General features: G+C 34.4%; 1 protein-coding gene across 6 annotated transcripts in view; it reads right to left on the reverse strand.

Annotated features, from left to right (window-relative positions):
* Nucleotides 1-7,171: 7,171 nt before the first annotated feature.
* LOC133174100 (neurexin-1-like) overlaps nucleotides 7,172-18,001 on the reverse strand; it is a 58,488-nt gene continuing 47,658 nt past the window's right edge. For 4 of the 6 annotated variants that reach the window (XM_061309151.1, XM_061309156.1, XM_061309143.1 and 1 more), the window contains 6 exons: nucleotides 14,502-14,603; nucleotides 12,499-12,598; nucleotides 12,370-12,403; nucleotides 11,553-12,212; nucleotides 10,492-10,673; nucleotides 7,172-9,267 (listed from right to left, as the gene is read on the reverse strand). In XM_061309151.1, the coding sequence (XP_061165135.1) occupies nucleotides 8,838-9,267; nucleotides 10,492-10,673; nucleotides 11,553-12,212; nucleotides 12,370-12,403; nucleotides 12,499-12,598; nucleotides 14,502-14,603 (1,508 nt within the window). In that variant the 3' untranslated portion in view covers nucleotides 7,172-8,837. Of the gene's footprint in view, nucleotides 9,268-10,491; nucleotides 10,674-11,552; nucleotides 12,213-12,369; nucleotides 12,404-12,498; nucleotides 12,599-14,501; nucleotides 14,604-18,001 lie in introns of those variants that run through there. The other 2 variants (XM_061309164.1, XM_061309173.1) reach the window with 2 other exon arrangements.

Consider the following 18,001-nt stretch of genomic DNA (forward strand, 5'->3'; position numbering starts at 1 on the left):
CATAAACTAGCTAATTATTTCAGTCCGAATTTCCTCTGTCAATTTTCTAATTTTTATCCATTTTTAATCTATTATTACAAACATCTGAATGATAAGAAATCTGAATTATTTATAGCCTCAGTTAACTTTTGTTAATTGCCCTTATTCTGCTGGTATTAAGATTATATGAGGTCAATGATCAAATTATTGAGATATGTTGTCTGGAATGTTTTTTGTTCATATTTTTGAAATTCTTTAATCCATGTCATTCAATTATTTGAAATGATACATGAGCTTTAACACACATAAAATTTGCAAAATGATGTTTAAAAAGACATATAATCTTCACTTTAAGAATAATATTGCAAGAAAAAAAATGTGACAAAAATGAAAAAGTTTTAAAATTTAGTCCGAATTTTCTTTGCATCACAATATATTTACTTTTGTTCTTGAAAATTTTCCTCAAATGATAAAATATTAAATTTGTAAATTGATATTTAGTTATAACATGGTTATTTAGTTCATTTAGAGCAATCTTTGATTTTATATGTTGTACTTTATAGCATTCCGTTTTTGTCATCTAAAACCCTAAGTAAACGTCATCCTTGACGCACTTTGAAAAAATATGATTGTGTAAAATAAAAATTCTGGACTTAGATTTTAGCAATAGACAACTTTATTATACCACCCCGATTGAAAAACCCATATTGAAGGGTATCTATTTTTTAACCGAAACTCCTCCTATGCCACATAATAAATTTTTAATGGTACTTTCAAGGAATCTCTATTACATAGTGCCATTTTGCACCTCCTATTATACGTTTTGATCAAACACTTATTTCGGGTCTCCTATGGCAAAACATGGACTTTGCCATTATAATCATATGGATGGCCGAGGGGTATCATTTTGTGAGCTCAGTCAGTCAGTGCTCATAGGACCTCTAGTTTTGATTTATTTCTTTCGAAAAAAAACTGATGAATTGATCTACCCTCATCGAGAACGAGAAAACAGGTAGAAGGTCCCTCAGCCCACCTCTTTATTTACAGGGTAATAAAAACATGCTATTTGACATGTCTAACGTTTTTAGCTCACCTGATCTGAAAGCTCAAGTGAGTTTTTCTGATCACATTTTGTCTGTAGTCAGTCCGTCCGTCTGTCTGTAAACTTTTCACATTTTTCGACGACTTCTCGAGAACCTCTGAGCCAATTTCAACTAAACTTGCCGTAAAGGGAATTCAAGTTTGTTTAAATGAGGGGCCACGCCCTCTTTCAAGGGGAGATAATAAAGAATTAGTGAAAAATTAATAGCATCTTTTTAAAATCTTCTTCTCAAGAACCACAGGGCCAGGAAAGTTGAAACTGATCATGTGGAAGCATCCTCAGTGTAGATTCAAGTTTGTTCAAATCATGACCACCGGGGGTAGGGCGGGGCCACAATGGAGGATCAAAGTTTTACATAGAAATATATAGGAAAAACCTTTAAAAATCTTCTTCTCAAGAACAGCAAAACCATGATGAGTCATATTTATATGGAAGGATCCTCAGTTAGTGTAGATTCAAGTTTGTTCAAATCATGACCCCCGGGGGTAGGACAGGGCCACAATGGAGGATCAAATTTTTACATAGAAATATAGGAAAAACCTTTAAAATTCTTCTCATGAACAGCAAAGCCCTGATTGGTCATATTTATATGGAAGCATCCTCAAGTAGTGTAGATTCAAATTTATTCAAATCATGACCCCCGGGGGTAGGGCGGGGCCACAATGGAGGATCAAAGTCTTAAATAGAAATATATAGGAAAATATCTTCTGATGAAGAACTGCAAAGCCATGATTAGTCATTTTGATATGGAAGCATCCTCAGGTAGTGTAGATTCAAGTTTGTTCAAATTATGAACCCCAGGGGTAGGGCGGGGCCACAATGGAGGATCAAAGTTTGACTTAGAAATATAAAGGAAAAATCTTTAAAAATCTTCTCATGAACAGCAAAGCCATGATGAATCATATTTATATGGAAGCATCCTCAGGTAGTGTAGATTCAAGTTTGTTCAAATCGTGACCCCTGGGGGTAGGGCGGGGCCACAATGGAGGATCAAATTTTTACATAGAAATATATAGGAAAAATCTTTAAAAATCTTCTCAAGAACAGCAAAGCCATGATGCGTCATATTTATATGGAAGCATCCTCAGATAGTGTAGATTCAAGTTTGTTCAAATCATGACCCCCGGGGGTAGGGCGGGCCACAATGGACTATCAAACTTTTACATAGAAATATATTGGAAAAATCTTTAAAAATCTTTTTCTCAGGAACAACAAAGCCCTGATTGGTCATAATTATATGGAAGCATCCTCAGGTATGTAAATTCAAATTTATTCAAATCATGACCCCCGGAGGTAGGGTGGGGCCACAATGGAGGATCAAAGTTTTACATAGAAATATATATGAATTTTAAAAATCGTCTTCTTAGGAACAGCAAAGCCCTGACTGATCATATTTATGTGGGAGCATCCTCAGGTAGTGCAGATTCTATTTTGTTCAAATCATGACCCCCGGGGGTAGGACGGGGCCACAATGGAGGATCAAAGTCTTAAATAGAAATATTTTGGAAAATATCTTCTGGAGAACTGCAAATCGAAGATTTTACATAGGAACATATAGGAAATCTTCTTCTCAAGAACTGAAAATCATGTTTAGTCATTTTGATATGGAAGCATCCTCAGATAGTGTAAATTCAATTTTGTTCAAATGATGACCCCCCGAGGGTAGGGTGGGGCCCAATGGGGGATCAAAAGTTTTACATAAGAACATATAGAAAAAATATTTCTTCTCAAGAAGAGAAAAGCTATGTTTAGTCATATTGATATGGAAGCATCCTCAGGTAGACTAGTGTAGATTCAAGGTTGTTCAAATGATGACCCCTTGGATAGGGAGGAGTCACAAAGGGGGATCAAATTTTTACAAAGGAATATATTGGAAATTGTTTTAAAATCTTCTCAAGTACAACAAGGGCATTTGTTATATTAACATGGAAGCATCATCAGGTTTTTGTTTGTATGTTGTTTAATGTCCCTCTCGAGAGTTTTTCACTCATATGGAGATGCCACCACTTGCCGGTGGAGAGCTGCAAATTTTGTCCTATACTCGGCACTTACGGCCATTGAGCAGTGAGGGATCTTTTTCGTGCCAGCACCTACTACGACACGGGACCTCGGTTTATACTGTCTCATCCGAAGGACCGGTCTCCACGTCCCACAGTGGGATTCGAACCCGCGACGTAAGGATCAACTCCTTACTTCGCGACTCTAGAGCAGACGCAGCAGCATCAGGTAGTTTAAAATTCAAGCCCCCCCCCCCCCCCGTAATCTTTTCAATACTGAACTGATTTGTGCTTTTGCCTAGCCAATGTGCTCAGGTGAGCGATGTGGTCCATGGACCTCTTGTTTTGATATCAAATTACAGAATCAAAAGTAATCTGACTGCATAACTTTTGTTTATAAGATTTTTTTGAGAAAATTATTAGTAAACGAGGATAAGCTTTCAGTCGAGTGAGTAATTAATGTGGCTAAGGTTTATTTTTCTTACTATCGAATAAATGAGTCAACCATTGCTTCATATATGTTCAGAACAGATAGATTGATGAATATGATAGATAGATTGATTAGAGAGAGAGATTGATTAGAGAGAGAGAGAAATTTTCATGGTATGGAAAAATCATAATTGCCCCCTTTTCCCTAAGAAAAATGCGATGCTTTAAATGAGTCACATCTGAACTTATAACAAACTGGATGAAATTAAAAAAAAAAAGAAAGAAAAGAAACGAAATAGTGCTATTAAACAATCATTCCTCAATTATTTCTAAAAAGACCCATTTCCGTTTTATAAATTTACAAGAACCTTTTAGAACAAGACAACCCATAAAAGTCTTTAAAACGTCTGTATACAATGTACGTGTATATCTCAGACCCTGAAGTGACGTCATCACGGAAAAGTTATCCAAACAGGTTCTAATAATTATTTATCATTGTTAAAAGACGATGGGCGTGTTTGGCGTGTGATCTGCAGGAATTATGTGTACGAAACATTTATAGTTTAAATGTCCACGATTTGGTTGGCTGACCACAGCTGGACAGGCTTTAAAAAGCTACGCACATAGGAAAATGTTCTATTTAGTTTGAAATAACATGTCAAATTGTAATATTTAGGTCCGCTTATCTTAATAAACAAACTTTAACAAAGTAATGGTTCACATAAAAAATAAACACCTACAAGACAATAAGGGTATAGTTAAATGCAATAACAGGTACATGTGTATATTAAAGTATTAGTGGGTTGGAAGAATTGCTTTCGCTCTCGATGCAACAGAACCAGAATTTATCCATTTTTAAAATAAATCGGTACAAAAAATTAAACTGACAAAAGAATTGATTGTTTGCATTAAAAAAATTAACGCTTCATGCGAGGATCGAACCAAAAATTCTTCGACTCCATTGCACTGGACGGGTAACGCATATTACTGAGCTATCATCACTACACATACAACTTGGCTTTTGAAAAGACAATGAAGCACCGCATTAACACATTGGAATTTTTTGGGGAAAAAGTTCATTTTTTATGGTCTCTGAGTCTTCTCTCAATTTTTTACAAATGATTTTTTGTTTCTTTGAATAAGAATGCATACAATTAACGTTTGAAAATCATGGAGAGATGACCCAAAGATAGCAAATGTTTAAAAATACGTGTTTAAAAATGTGACATTTTGTACCATATGAATCATATAGCCTATTTTCAAGTTATTTTTTAGCAAAATGGTGGCACATTAATAGTCCAAATTAAGAGACTAATGATACTAAGATGACTGACTATCAAGGCACATAGGCCTCTTTAAGAAATTTGAGCATTATATTTTAGCTTTTCTAAAATAGCAGAATATCTATAGACAACGGGAGTAATACTTGGGTATTTCATTATTCATATAACAAGAGGCCCATTAGCCACAGTGCACATTTGAGTCGCACTGGCCCTGCTGTTCTTCATCACAAAATTAATGAATTCATTAAAATTCCATCAAATTCAACCCTATCCCCAAATGCCCAACTTGAATCAACACATCCTCGGGAGGCTTTAATATTGTTTTGACTAACATGGCCTTGCTGTTAAAAAGAAGTAAACATGAACTTGGTGAAAATTTCTCCCTGATTTAAGCCGTACTCTAACCGCAGGATCTATTATTTGAGGAAAAAAAAAGATCTCTGGAATGTTTCCATGTGGATACACTTTTGTGTGGCCCTGCTATTTAAAAAAAATGTTTAAAAATAAAATCCTCAGATTCCTTTTGAAATAATGATCCCCTATTGAACACAACCTTTAGTTACTCACATGATGGGGTTGGTGTAGGGGGTGCTGATTTGAACCAACTTAAATCTGCACTACATACGTATGATTGTTTGCATCTTATATCACTAATCATAGCCCTATTGTTCTGGAAAATATTCTAAAACATCTTCCCTTTATATTCCCATGTAAAACTTTGATCACCAATAATGACCCCACCCTACTCCAAGGGACCATGATTTGAACCAACTTAAATCTGCACTACCTATGAGTGATTGTATATTACCTATCATGGCCCTGTTTTTTGAAAAGATTTTAAAACATTTTATCTATAAATTCCCGTGTAACACAAAAGCCTTTAGCTTTTTTTGGCCCCACGCTACACCAAAGGGGCCATGATTTAAATTAAAATGGTCTGAAAATACTTGCAAATTTATATTACTAATCATGGTCCTGCGATTCTTGGGGGGGGGGGGGGGGGATAAACAAAAAATCCAATATATTCCCATCAAACTTGAATCTACACTTTGTCAGGAAGCTTCCACATAAGTTTCATCTTTTCTCTGGCGCAGTGGTTCTTGAGAACATTTTCAAATGACCCCACCCAGTTTTCACTATTTCTTAATTATCTCCCCCTTGAAAGAGGATTGCGTTAAACCCAAGGTTGCGTTGTGGCAAGTTTTGTTGAAATTAGCCTAGTGGACCACAGACAAGGGACAGATTTCGATGACCAGTGCGATAATACAAAACAGGTAAGTAACGGTTGACTACACAGTATATTTAGACATAATTTCCATTTATTACAATTAGTATGTACATGTATGAGCGGAATGTGTCATAATTTATGACTATGACCTGTCCTTAAAAAGTTATCTCTAATTGTTCAATAAAAATCGATTTTTAATCATGTATCCGGTAAAAAAAAGTTTTTAATTGTTATTCGATTTCTACTTATTAAAAAAAAAATTCCACCGCAGCATTTTTTGATATTCTTAGTATCTAATTTTTTTAATTTGAAAAATTTGCCTGTCCCCATTGACCCCAGAGCAATTGGCTACTGCTTCTAAAAGTAATAAAATTTATTAATTTTTCTTTTTGTAAAATCCTTTTCGACTCTAAAATGCTCTTACAAAATTAATATCAAAGAACTTAAAACGTGCTGAAGAAGACTTTCACATGTACAAAAGTTATTTCCCTTTGCGGGGTCAAACGGGGGTCAACCGGCGTAAGGCACTGTTTTCCCTCTATAACATTACCAACTTTATGTATAATGTCATACAATTTTAATCTGCATGAATATGTTCATTATGTTAATGATGTTGCCCCATGCTATGGCAATACAGGAACGGATCAAAATTGTCCTATAGCGTTTGAAGGTTGAAGATATTTACAGGCTAGTTACAAGGAATGTGTTACGCCGACAACGGGAGATAACTCTTTAAAAGAATATGAAATCGTCTATTGGGTTCTTTAGGGGATGAAATACCTTAAGTGGTCAAATGCAAGATATTCACAGTAGCCATATCCCAAATTTTGTTGAAAGGGGCCCTATCATTTCAGAGTTCAAAAGTTTACAAACGATGCAGAGCAAAAAAGATAGAATTAGGCAATAACATGCACTTCAGAAAAAATATGCAGTAAAAATAGGTAACTATTATTTTGCAAAAATAAAGACATTTTTAAATAAAACTAGACTGGATGTGTACAATGGATAAAATCTGACTACAGTTGGATTGCCCCTGACTGAAAAGAATCTTCTTAGTATGAAGTTCCTCTAGACTGGTTTTTCTCTATAATGGGTTGAACTTGCTGAAATGAATTTTGTTATTTTTTGTTTATTAAGACCAAAAAAAAAAAAATGTTTTTGTAAACAGTTTTATTTGCATTTATATACAACTTTGTTCACATTCTCTCAACAAAACGTATGGCACAAAAAACTCTATCATCAACAAAAACATTACGAAACAGTGGCCAAAAGACAGGTAAAATTATCACGCAAAGCAAATCAAATATTGCACTGGGAGCATTACGTCATGATTGTAACAATGACTCTATCATACACAGTGTTAACGATCCAGTATATAAAAAACACCTGCTGCAGCTACAATGATATAATAAAACAATTATTTCACACACCCCGGTACACATGGAAGGGAAACCTATTTACAATATTGAAATTTGTTCATTTCTGGTGTAACAATCAAATCACAAGATAATACATAATTTTTGGGGGTTCTGATGAAGGATAAAGTATTACAATTCTAAAATTACAATTTAAAAGAAAAAAACAAAAACTAGATGAGTTCAAATATGTGTAAATTATGAATAATATCTATACATGTAAATAAATGTACAAAATACGCTGAAAATGAGACTTCCTAATACTGAAAGTTATTACAGAGAGAATAAAGGTATGTAATCTCAATTGAAAGGTAAACTGTATCACTCTATAAAGGGAATAGGCAGTCTTTTAAAGAAAACTCAACACTACTCACTAGGAAGTTCTAATTACATGATAATTTAATGCAGTAAGAGTGATTTGCCTTTTGATGTAAATTATTTTTTACACCAAGATAAAGAAATTGAAATCATGAATGTACTTTCCCAATCAAGTAAACAGTGATTTATGTTCACTAATTGAAGGGAGAAATATTGCAGGTACCTAGGTGTAAAAAGAACTAGAAAAACTCAATATGTACATTTTTGCATGATAAAATTCTCTCAAAGTTCAAAAAACATTTTTCGTTTTTGGAGCTTCTTTCATGACATCTGTCTTAAAAAATTGAGAACAGCAAAGATGACTAATATACAGTTTAAAGACATATAATTGTTAAAGTTACGTAAATAACTTGTTAATAATATTTACACATCCTTTGGAGGTCAATCCATGTCAATTGATGGACTTTAATGTAAAAGCCTTTGATGTTTTACAAATAATGTGTTTGGAATGAATTTTGATCTCTCTCTCTCTTTACATATAAGCTAGGAATGCATGTTGTACATGGTCCAAAAACTATTTGGCAAAAGAATACTGAAAAAAAACTATCACTAACTTCATAGAAAAAATGTCGTCCAATCACAACATAGCTTAGAGCCGTGCTAGTCACACTTCACTGAAAGCACCGATATGGTCCACACGTCAAAGCTGAACTCGTCAGCTCACAGTGGCAGTCTCCAAATCACTAGGATCATCAGAAAAGCCAAAGCCTGTGTATATTAATTCTTATTCTCTGCTTAATATATATTTTCTCTTCAATCATTACAATCAAACTTTGCCAATGCTTCCAAACTGAATAAAGGAAGATCTGATTCACAGTATGGTACACAGTGTAATAAAACTGGAAGTCCACAATGACTGGAAATGTCCAGTTTCTGTAGAGCCATTATTGTATCTTTCAATTATTTCTAAGATTTTAAATGCACTGGTTAACTATACATATTTAATTTCTTTCACATCTGGTCATCCACGAGACCACCTTCTGATACAGATTCTGCAGAAATTCCAGGCTTTGGTCTTCTCTGACTTCACACATACCATTCTTTAACATCTTTCTTCTTCCCCGACTTTCCACCTCCACTGCTGTGGTTTCCTAGCAACGCTCCATGGCCATTACCCTGCTGCTGTTTCTTTTCCAGAAATGCAAAGTTCTGACTTTCGTCCACTTTATAAGAGCCTTCATCACGACTCCGGAATTTATACAAAGCTATAATTAGAATTATCAAAGCCACCAACACCCCACCCACAATGCCAATAATAAGGGCAAGGTTTGGTGTCTGTGTCACTTCCTGTTCACGATTTCTATTTGCAGGAATTAGAGGATATTCTGTTGAAGTTTTGCCATTCCCTTTCATAGGCACAGAAGAATTCTTTTTGTCCGTATTTATCAAATTAGTACTCTCTACTTGATTATCACAATTTAAGGAATCTTTTGGGGAACATGGTCCAACATCAGTGCTGTAAATAATTAAAAAAACCCAGTATTTTGAAGCAAACTCTCATGAGTAAATCTTCTGAACATGATTAATGTTTGTATGTGCATGTGTACAACTAGTGTGGGCTGAAAGAGATACACATGTATAGTCTCTCTTCTTGTATTGTATTAAGAATTGAAATAAATTATCCTCTGATAGATGACTTTACTGTGAATTTACATTTAGACTTCCATGTAGTAAACATCTTTTCTGAAGTTTTTTTTTCCCAGAAAAGTGAGTTTGTACTTGTATAGTACATGTGCTTAAGGCTTGTCTTTGTGGAGAATTATCCAAAAATTTACTTTTTCAGTTAAAGAGTGTAGGTTTCCATGCTTGGAGATATTACATGGTTTATGACAAGTTTACTTTTTGTGTGAATTTAACTGATGCAGAAATGTTTACCTTTTCAGTGGTGGTTTTGTGGTTGGTTTGTATGTAAATGTTACACTTGTGGAAATGCTATGAAGAATGGTTTACCTTTTCAGTGGTGGTTTGATTTTATGTAAATGTTACAATGGTGGAGATGACATTATCTGATGCTTTACTTCTTCAGTTATAATTTTATGGTTGATCTGCATATGTTACACATGCATGTGGAAATGTTTTTATTTGATTGTTTACCTTTTCAGTGGCAGTTTTGTGGTTGGTTTGTATGTAAATGGTACTGTTGTGGCGATGACATTATCAGACAGTTTACATTTTCAATGGTGGTTTTTTGGTTGGATTGTATGTAAAAGTTACATGTGGAAATGCTGTTATCTGACAGTTTACATTTTCGTTGGTGGTTTTGTGGTTGGTTTGTAAATGTTACACATTTGAAAATGTTGTTATCTGATGGTTTTCCCTTTCAGTGGTGGTTTCGTGGTTGGTTTGTATGTAAATGTAACAGTTGGTGAAATGTAATTTGATCGTTTACCTTTTCAGTGGTGGTTTTGTATTTCATTTGTATGTACATGTTACACTTGTAGAAATATTGTTTTTTGATGGTTAACCTTTTCAGTGGTGGTTTTGTGGTCGATCTGCCTATGTTACACATGTGGAAATGTTATCTGATGGTTTACCTTTTCAGTGGTGGTTTTGTGGTTGGTTTGTATGTAAATGTTACAGTTGTGGAAATGTTATTTGATGGTTTACCATATCAGTGGCAGTTTTGTGGTTGGTTTGTATGTAAGTGTTACAGTTGTAGAAATGTTATCTGATGGTTTACCTTTTCAGTGGTGGTTTTGTGGTTGGTTTGTATGTAAATGTTACAGTGGTGGAGATGATGTTATCTGATGCATCGTCTGAAGCACAATCATCCTCATCATCTACTGGACACTTGATTCCTCCATCCCCCGACCCTGCTGGGATAATTATGTCATCTGTCACGCCCTCCAGAGGAGTGCTGTGCTGTGAAATTAAATTGAATTCATTCATTGAATTGACTGCCCTATGTTTATTAAGGTAAAAGCAGGGAATTTGGTGTGCTGTAAATTTTCATTAACATATTCATATTCTGCATAAGGGTTGAAATTTACATATAATTTTTTTCCTTGGTATCTAAATAGCACATTTGAATTTGTGCAAATATAATGTTTGTCTTCAGCATAAATACTAAAAACTGGTACATATAATTTATTTGCAGTTTTTTTAATTTAAAGCACAAATATAGCAAAAATTTGTATAATGAGTTAATTTCCCCTTATACAGTAATTAATAGGATGAATTTATAATAATATAGTTGCATTCTCCCCTATTCTCACATAAACAAAATCTGATCACCTTATTACATGCAGTAGTTAAATGTACAAATTCACTACATTAACAAAAAAAACCTTTCAAATATCAATAGGCAAACTCTTCACATATGTATGGTTATGTCTACTCATGTTAATTTCTTTAATTGATTGCATAAGTTAGGACTGAAAAAAAACAAACAAAAATGTGCTGTATGAGAGAGAGAAAGAGTGAGAATATACTGGCATAAGCCCACGTACATCATGCATCAAAGAATGGATACTAGCTAACAAGATCTGATAAATTTACTAAAATGAAAAATTCATGAAGAGAGCAGCTGATGCTATAATAGGATGGTGATTATTGGCAATCCATTCCGTGTTATTGTGCACTAGAAAACATTAGTTCCTCATCTGCCTTCAGTCATCCAGGATTAGGCTACGTTATCAGTAGCTGACATCCAGTGTTAGTTTCCCAATCATCCTTTACAGTTATCCAGCATTAATGTTTGGTGTTAGTAAAAAACCCCATACCCAGGATCCTCCCACTTACTATTTCAGTGATGGGGATGTAAGTAACGTGAGACTCCCCTTTTCCCACAACTACCCTCTCACCCTCATCCCTGACAATTTTGTGGTTTGACAATGGCCTCAGATGGTTGGACCTGGATGATGCTTCAGGTAACTTTCTTGGAATCACATGATGGATGGAGTCTCCAAACTGACTCTTCATTTTCTCATATCCCGAATTCCCATCTTTCCATTTCTGGTTATTCTTTTGTGGGAGGAAGGAATTCCCATTATCCGATTTTGGGAAGAGGTTGATTTGATGACCAGATTGTGCATAGAGGAAAGGAAAATCTTCTTGACTAGTCCTTCCCTGGTTCCCGTGTCCTGATCCTTGGTAATCGGCAATGTTATCAAAGTCAGCATCATCACTCATGTAATCCATCAGAACATCCTTAGGTTCTTTTTTCACATCACCTGACAGTTTTAGTTCCACTGAGTTCATTAATGGAAACTTTACAACACTTTCTTTCAGGTAAATTTGTTTTTTTGTGACATCTCTTTGTTTTTGCTGGGGAAAATCTCTGTTAGTTTGATGAGATGGTGGTAGCAGTGTATTGTCTTTAGCAGAGGCTGGTTTCCCTTTAGCATTTCCTGATTTAGCACCATTTTTGTCAATTTTCTGTTCATTATTTTTACGATCTATCTTGAGAAAGTGACAAGAATGTTTTCAGATAACTCAAAATATAACGAAGCGACTTTAAAAAAAAAAAAACTTTAAAAAACTAAAAAAAATTATCAATTTTCCATCAATAAAACAAAATGTTTGGGAGACTTCCTTACGCAGATAGAATAAAACATACCCGTATTCCTTCTGTAGATTGCATTTCATGTTTCCTACAAAATACAACATCAGTGATTCAAATGAGCCTTAACTTTTTATACCAATTTGTAAATGACTTTGAAATGAGATAAATTTCTCATATCCTTACCTGGTACTTATAGGACAGAGCTGAACACTACCCCGAGTAACAACGAAAGGATCTAATTCACAGGCAAGGTCAATCACTCTTAAACCATTAAACACCAACCCTGGACAAGGGAAAAATCACTGGTAATTAAAAATTATGAAGCTCAATTAAAAATAAGTCTTGTTCCAATATGAAATGTTCCGTAAAATGCATTACTTTAAAATGTTATTGTTGTATGCCTTTCATTATAATCATAATACAGGTCAATAGCAGTACTCCAAGAATTAGTCTGTTATTTTACATCTCTAGCTGCATCATCTTTGCAAGTTTGGTATAATTAGAGTTTACATCCACTTAGCAAAAGACTTTAACCTGGTCACTCAAGTAAAAACAAGAGGCCCATGAGCCACATCGCTCACCTGAGCACATTGGCTAGGCAAGAGCACAAATCAGTTCAGTATTGAAAAGATTACTGGGGAGGGGGGGGGGGGCTTGAATTTTAAACTACCTGATGATGCTTCCATGTCAATATAACAAATGGCTTTGTTGTACTTGAGAAGATTTTTTAAAAAATTTCCCATATATTTTTTTGTAAAAATTTGATCCCCCATTGTGGCTCCTCCCTATCCCAGGGGTCATCATTTGAACAAACTTGAATCTACACTACCTGAGGATGCTTCCATATCAACATGACTAAATATAGCTTTTCTGTTCTTGAGAAGAAATATAATATTTTTTCTATATGTTCTTATGTAGAACTTTTGATCCCCCAATTGGGCCTCATCCTACCCCCTAGGGGTCATCATTTGAACAAAATTTAACTTACACTATCTGAGGATGCTTCCATACCAAAATGACTAAACATGATTTTCAGATCTTGAGAAGAAGATATTTTCCTATATGTTCCCATGTAAAATTTTCGATCCCCCATTGTGGGGTCATCATTTTAACAAACTTGAATCTACACTACCCGGGGATGCTTCTATATCAAAATGACTAATTATGGCTTTGCAGTTCTTCAGAAGAAGATATTTTCCTATATATTTCTTTTTAAGACTTTGATCCTCCATTGTGGCCCTGCCCTACCCCCAGGGGTCATGATTTGAACAAACTTGAATCTACACTATCTGAGGATGCTTCCATATAAATATGATTCATCATGGCTTTTCTGTTCTTGAGAAGAAGATTTTTAAAGGTTTTTCCTATATATTTCTATGTAAAACTTTGATCCTCCATTGTGGCCCCGCCCTACCCCTGGGGGTCATGATCTGAACAAACTTGAATCTACACTACCTGAGGATGCTAAAAAATTGTCAGATGCAGAATCAAAGGCAAGTTTGATAGTATGAAACCCTGAATGCATCATCTGTTATAGTTTGGTCAAGGCAGGGCTTATGGTCAAGACTTCCTGAGATAATTATCTCAGGTAAGCTATTGACTAAGTGCTTACCTGAGATAATCAAGTGCTAACCTGAGATTATCAAGAGCTTACCTAAGATAATCTATAGCTTACCTGAGATGATTCAATGCTTACCTGAGATAATCAAGTGCTAACCTGAGATTATCAAGAGCTTACCTAAGATAATCTATAGCTTACCTAAGATGATTAAGTGCTTACCTGAGATAATCAAGTGCTAACCTGAGATTATCAAGAGCTTACCTAAGATAATCTATAGCTTACCTAAGATGATTAAGTGCTTACCTGAGATAATCAAGAGCTTATCTGAAATAATCAAGAGCTGATCTGAGATAATCAAGAGCTTACCCAAGACACTCAATAGCATACCAGAGATACTCAAGAGCTTACCTGAGATAATCAAGAGCTTAAATGAGATAAATAAAAACTTACTGTAGATAATCAAGTACTTATCTGAAATAATAAAGAACTTACTTTAGATGATCAAGAACTTACCTGAGATCTGAGATAAACAAGAACTTACTTGAGATAATCATTAGCTTACCTAAGATAATCAAGGGCTTAAATGAGATAATTAAGAGCTTACTTAAGATACTTAAAGGCATACCTGAGATAGATCCAGTAAAGGCATTCTGCTGTCTTGCATTTCCATTCCCACCCACAAGAATCTTGGACTGATTATTGAAGACACTCCACTGTTGTTCATTTTCTAAAAAAGAAAACATCCTATAACTGTATACACTGTAATGTCTTGCTGAACATTTTGGATTTTGTTAGTTTTGTCAGAATTATCTCCCTTAACTATGTACCCAATGCAGTCTTCACTTTCCTTAACAATAAAAAAATCTTTAAAATGAAGGAAATGGGCAGACAAGGTGTGCAAAATGCCTATTATAGCTTCCAATGTATAAAAGTCATATTCATTTTTGTGAATTCAGTAGAGTTAAGTTCTTATAATTGAAAAAAAATTGTGGAAAATTCTGATGACAAAAAATCCTTCTAAGATTTTTAAAAAATGTGGTATTAGGGTTCCAACCCAACTAATAAAAATCATCAGTATCAGTTTTCTATTTGAGACCAACAAGCTAACCACTATACTATACCACTCCGAACAAATGCCAGCATTTAACTTAATGTTCGTGAATAAATTGACTTCAAATATTTCTCCGAAAGATGCAAATGTTGTGTCATAAAAGTGTATTTTTGAGGTAAAGTGGGTCTTTGCTCCATGTTTTTGTTAACTGAAGAATGTATATTTTTACACATACTTTGACAGAGTATAATCTTTCCAAAAAATGGAGCAAAGACCCACTCACATGGAAAAAGTGTGTTTCAGTATGAAGAATTGATCATTTTTGCTCTCTTTGCTGTATGTTTGCTATTTCCTAGACCAATAATTCCAATTTTTGTTACATTGTTGCGATTTGTGGAGATTTTACTTCAAGTATGCATTAATGTTAAATGAAATATGAAAGAAAATTTTGTGATAATTGAGATTTGATTTTTCTCTTTCTTGATTGAGGCACAATAAGCATTTTGCTTGCCTTGTTCGCCCATCTTCTTTGTTAGGAAATGTGCTTTTGACATTCAAAAGTGATTCCTTATCATAGAAATTTTCGGATAGTTTATTTACCTGCCAATTCATTCACTGAGAAAAGCTTGGACAAAAAACCTGATGCATTAAAAAAGAGGACGTATAATCAACAATAAGAAACAGCTGATATATCCATCAAACACTCTCACTCAATAACTTATGCTATAATCAATGTACAGCATTGTAAAACAAAATTGAAATACTGGTTATCTGCCAATCACACAAGAAGTTTAATTTGTTATCTTTTGACTGAATATTGCAACTGGTATAAAATTGGTTATTAAACTAAGAATGAGTGAATTTCCATTCTACTGCATAATCAAGAACAGTAACTTCAATATAAGGAATTCAGCCTGATAAGGGATAAACTGACATAGTCTTTCCTTCAATTTAAATCTAAGGAATAAAATGTTAAATTCACTGCATGTTTATATATCAACCATTTAAGTTGCCAAACTCTATTAATGAAAAATTCTTTCATTACCCAGCTTAAAAAAGAAAATTGAAGTGGATACTTTAAGTCACTTTTTGTGCACGAGAATATTATTTTTGCGTTAATATGGCCTTCCGTTTAAGAAAATTTCATTCTCGCATATATTGGTATTACTAAAGATTACCAAAAAAAAAAAAAAACCAATTAACAGAAATTGTCAAAATTTTGTCACGCATACAATATTACTGTCTTGTGAAAATTTGGTGATTTACAGTGTATCAGAGATTGTAAAGCATGCAAAACCTAAAACATGTCTGAAGATAGTCAGTGAGGTAGGTGAGACTGCTTTTTATTTGCAATGTTTCATTTCATGTATCACTATGGTACAGTACGTGGACTAATCAAAATTCCAGGGAGATTTTTGAAACAACAGAACATAGATCATACAGTGTATAAACATATGATCACCATGGTTTTAATGATCACCTAAATTATATCATTAAGTAATGAAAGAAAAAGTGAGCAAGCTCACATACCCCACGCTCCCCCAAAACTCGACAATGCAACATGTACTGAATAGCACAGTGCATTTTAAATACACAGTATAATTCAAAAAGGGGCATTACTTGCAAAAAATCATCACATCAAAACTTCTTGCATATAAGGACATTTAAATCTTTGTATGTTACAATTTAATTGGGCTGAAGTTTCTAGATAAATAATGGAATAAAAATTTCTTGGTAATATACAAATCTATACTTTATGTCTGAAATACCTACAAAGTTTCAGGAAATTCAGTGCAGGAGTTATGCTGACAAACTGTTATTTAAATTCCTCAGTGATTTCGATTTGTTAATGAGTGTAAGTCCATGTCCAACACATGACAACTCACACATTTAAATAATTGATGGAAACAAAATTATGATGTAGTCATATGAATTTGTTTATATACTGTACATATGAAATTATTTAAGGCAAAGTACCAATTTGACGGGTGGGGGGGTTGAGAACTATCCAAGATTCAAGATTTTGTGTGTGTGTTAAATCATTAATCTTTTGATCTCAAAATCAATAGCGGTCTTTTAAGGTCATTAAATATTTCACATAAAATGTCATTACAAAGGCTGATTCCAGTGTGGATTTCCTTTATTACCTAGCTGGAAAGTTTCTTCAATAATAGGCAAAACTCTTAGGGCAAAAATAATGGAATCGGAATTTCCTGGTAATATGCACATCTACACACTGTGTCCTAAATATCTGCAAAGTTTGACGAAATTCTGTGCGGCGGTTTAAAAGGAGTTGCGCTGACAAACTGTTCATCTCTATATTCAAGATATGGCCAAAAATCTAAGTTCAAAAGTGCCGAAATTCCCAGAAAAAATAAAGGAATCGGAATTTCCTGGTAATATGCACATCTACACATTGTGTCTTAAATATCTGCAAAAGTTGACGAAATTCTGTGCAGCGGTTTAAAAGGAGTTGTACTGACAAACTGTTCATCTCTATATTCAAGATATGGCCAAAAATCTAAGTTGAAAAGTGCCGAAATTCCCAGAAAAATAAAGGAATCAGAATTTCCTGGTAATATGCACATCTACACATTGTGTCCTAAATATCTGCAAAGTTTGACGAAATTCTGTGCAGCGGTTTAGGAGGAGTTGCGCTGACAAACTGTTCATATCTATATTCAAGATATGGCCAAAAATCTAAGTTCAAAAGTGCCGAAAATCCCAGAAAAAATAAAGGAATCGGAATTTCCTGGTAATGTGCACATCTACACATTGTGTCCTAAATATCTGCAAAGTTTGACGAAATTCTGTGCAGCGGTTTAGGAGGAGTTGCGCTGACAAACTGTTCATATCTATATTCAAGATATGGCCAAAAATCTAAGTTCAAAAGTGCCGAAAATCCCAGAAAAAATAAAGGAATCGGAATTTCCTGGTAATGTGCACATCTACACATTGTGTCCTAAATATCTGCAAAGTTTGACGAAATTCTGTGCAGCGGTTTAGGAGGAGTTGCGCTGACAAACTGTTCATCTCTATATTCAAGATATGGCCAAAAATCTAAGTTGAAAAGT

The sequence above is a fragment of the Saccostrea echinata genome, unplaced genomic scaffold (assembly GCF_033153115.1).
Source record: "Saccostrea echinata isolate AGI-Se365-2 ecotype Australia unplaced genomic scaffold, CSIRO_AGI_Sech_v1 ptg000002l, whole genome shotgun sequence".
Classification (NCBI taxonomy): Eukaryota; Metazoa; Mollusca; class Bivalvia; order Ostreida; family Ostreidae; genus Saccostrea; species Saccostrea echinata.